Source organism: Amphimedon queenslandica, unplaced genomic scaffold (assembly GCF_000090795.2).
Source record: "Amphimedon queenslandica unplaced genomic scaffold, v1.1 AMPQUscaffold_13114, whole genome shotgun sequence".
Lineage (NCBI taxonomy): Eukaryota > Metazoa > Porifera > Demospongiae > Haplosclerida > Niphatidae > Amphimedon > Amphimedon queenslandica.
The window spans coordinates 26,640-27,952 of NW_003546650.1; the positions used below are offsets into that span (position 1 = coordinate 26,640).

General features: G+C 47.4%; 1 protein-coding gene across 1 annotated transcript; it reads right to left on the reverse strand.

The window, feature by feature from the left end:
- Positions 1 to 315: 315 nt before the first annotated feature.
- On the reverse strand, positions 316 to 849 carry LOC105314066 (uncharacterized). The gene has a single exon (XM_011407992.1). It carries the CDS (start codon positions 847 to 849, stop codon positions 316 to 318), a length of 534 nt encoding a protein of 177 aa, XP_011406294.1.
- Positions 850 to 1,313: the final 464 nt, after the last annotated feature.

Below are 1,313 nucleotides of genomic sequence, written 5' to 3' on the forward strand. Positions count from 1 at the left end.
GCTCCATCCAGGGCGTGGATGTTCATTCACTGTTGAGAGCCTCCAAGGCCAGGAGAGCTGGAGAAATGAACAATGGTGTGAGTTGACCTGAGGAGCCTGTGAAACAAAAAATTTGATGTCATTTCTTAATAATGCATCCGCCAGAGTGTTGCACCTCCCCGGGATGTGTTCAGCCCGGAACCAAAAATCATAATATGATGCATAAAATGCTAGCAACCTGATCAAGTGCATTAGGTGGCTCTCTTAACTGTGGGTGCTGTTCAATATGTGGACCACTGCTTAGTTGTCCACCGAAAACACAATTAGCTTCCCTCTTTATGACCTTCCAAACAAGGCTGCTGCAATAAAAACTGGGATGAGCTCTTTGACCTGCATAGAAGTTGGCTTCAGGTTGAGTGGCCACTTAAAAGAGAACCAGAGGTGTGAACAAAAAGCTCCGCCCTCCCAGGAGCCTGAAGCGTCTGAAAATACCAGGATGTCGGCTGGTGAGTGTTTAGGGTTCCAAAGCATGATTACTCTATTCCAATGAGAGACAAATAGCTGCCACCACATCACGTCGGCTCTTGCTGCTGCAATCAGACGAATGTGATGATCTGGGGTTGAGCCCACCTTCTCCAGAGCATACAACCTTTGCAAGAAGGATCTACCAGGCCTGACTACCTTGCAGGCGTACTGTGAGAGGCCAGTAAGGCTCTGCAGTTCCCGTTTTGATATGACTTTCCGACCCCATGCCTCCTCTAGCTCATTCAGCAATCTGTCAAGCTTATCTGTAGGAAGGCGTAGCTTCAGGTTAACTGTGTCTACCTCGATTCTGAGGAATGTGAGGCAAGTGGTAGGACCTTCCAGCATGCTGGGCTCTAGAGGAAGGCCTAACATATCTCAGACGGAACAAAGAGCAATTTTAGATCTAAAGCTGTAGCCTGGTTTCTCTCCACGAGTGCAAAGTCATCCAGGTAGTGTAAGACCTGCCTCATCCCATTCTCAGTTAACACCCACTGAGCTGCGTCAACTACGGCAAAAAATATCTTTGGGCTGAGCGAAGTCCAAAGGGAAGGAACATGTCTACAAAAACAGTTTCATGCCATTTAACTCCCAGAAGACAGTAGTTGTCTGGATGAATTGGGATGTTACGGTATGCTTCCTTTATGTCTGCCTTCACTATTAAGGCCCCCTCCCATTGCGAACAATAAGTGATACAAGATCATATCCACAGTTTGGTAACGCAAGGACGAAGCTGAGGTGTTAATCCTGCAATTCACACTCTGGGAATTGGCGGAAGACAGGTCCACAATGAACCGCCATTTACCTGGCTA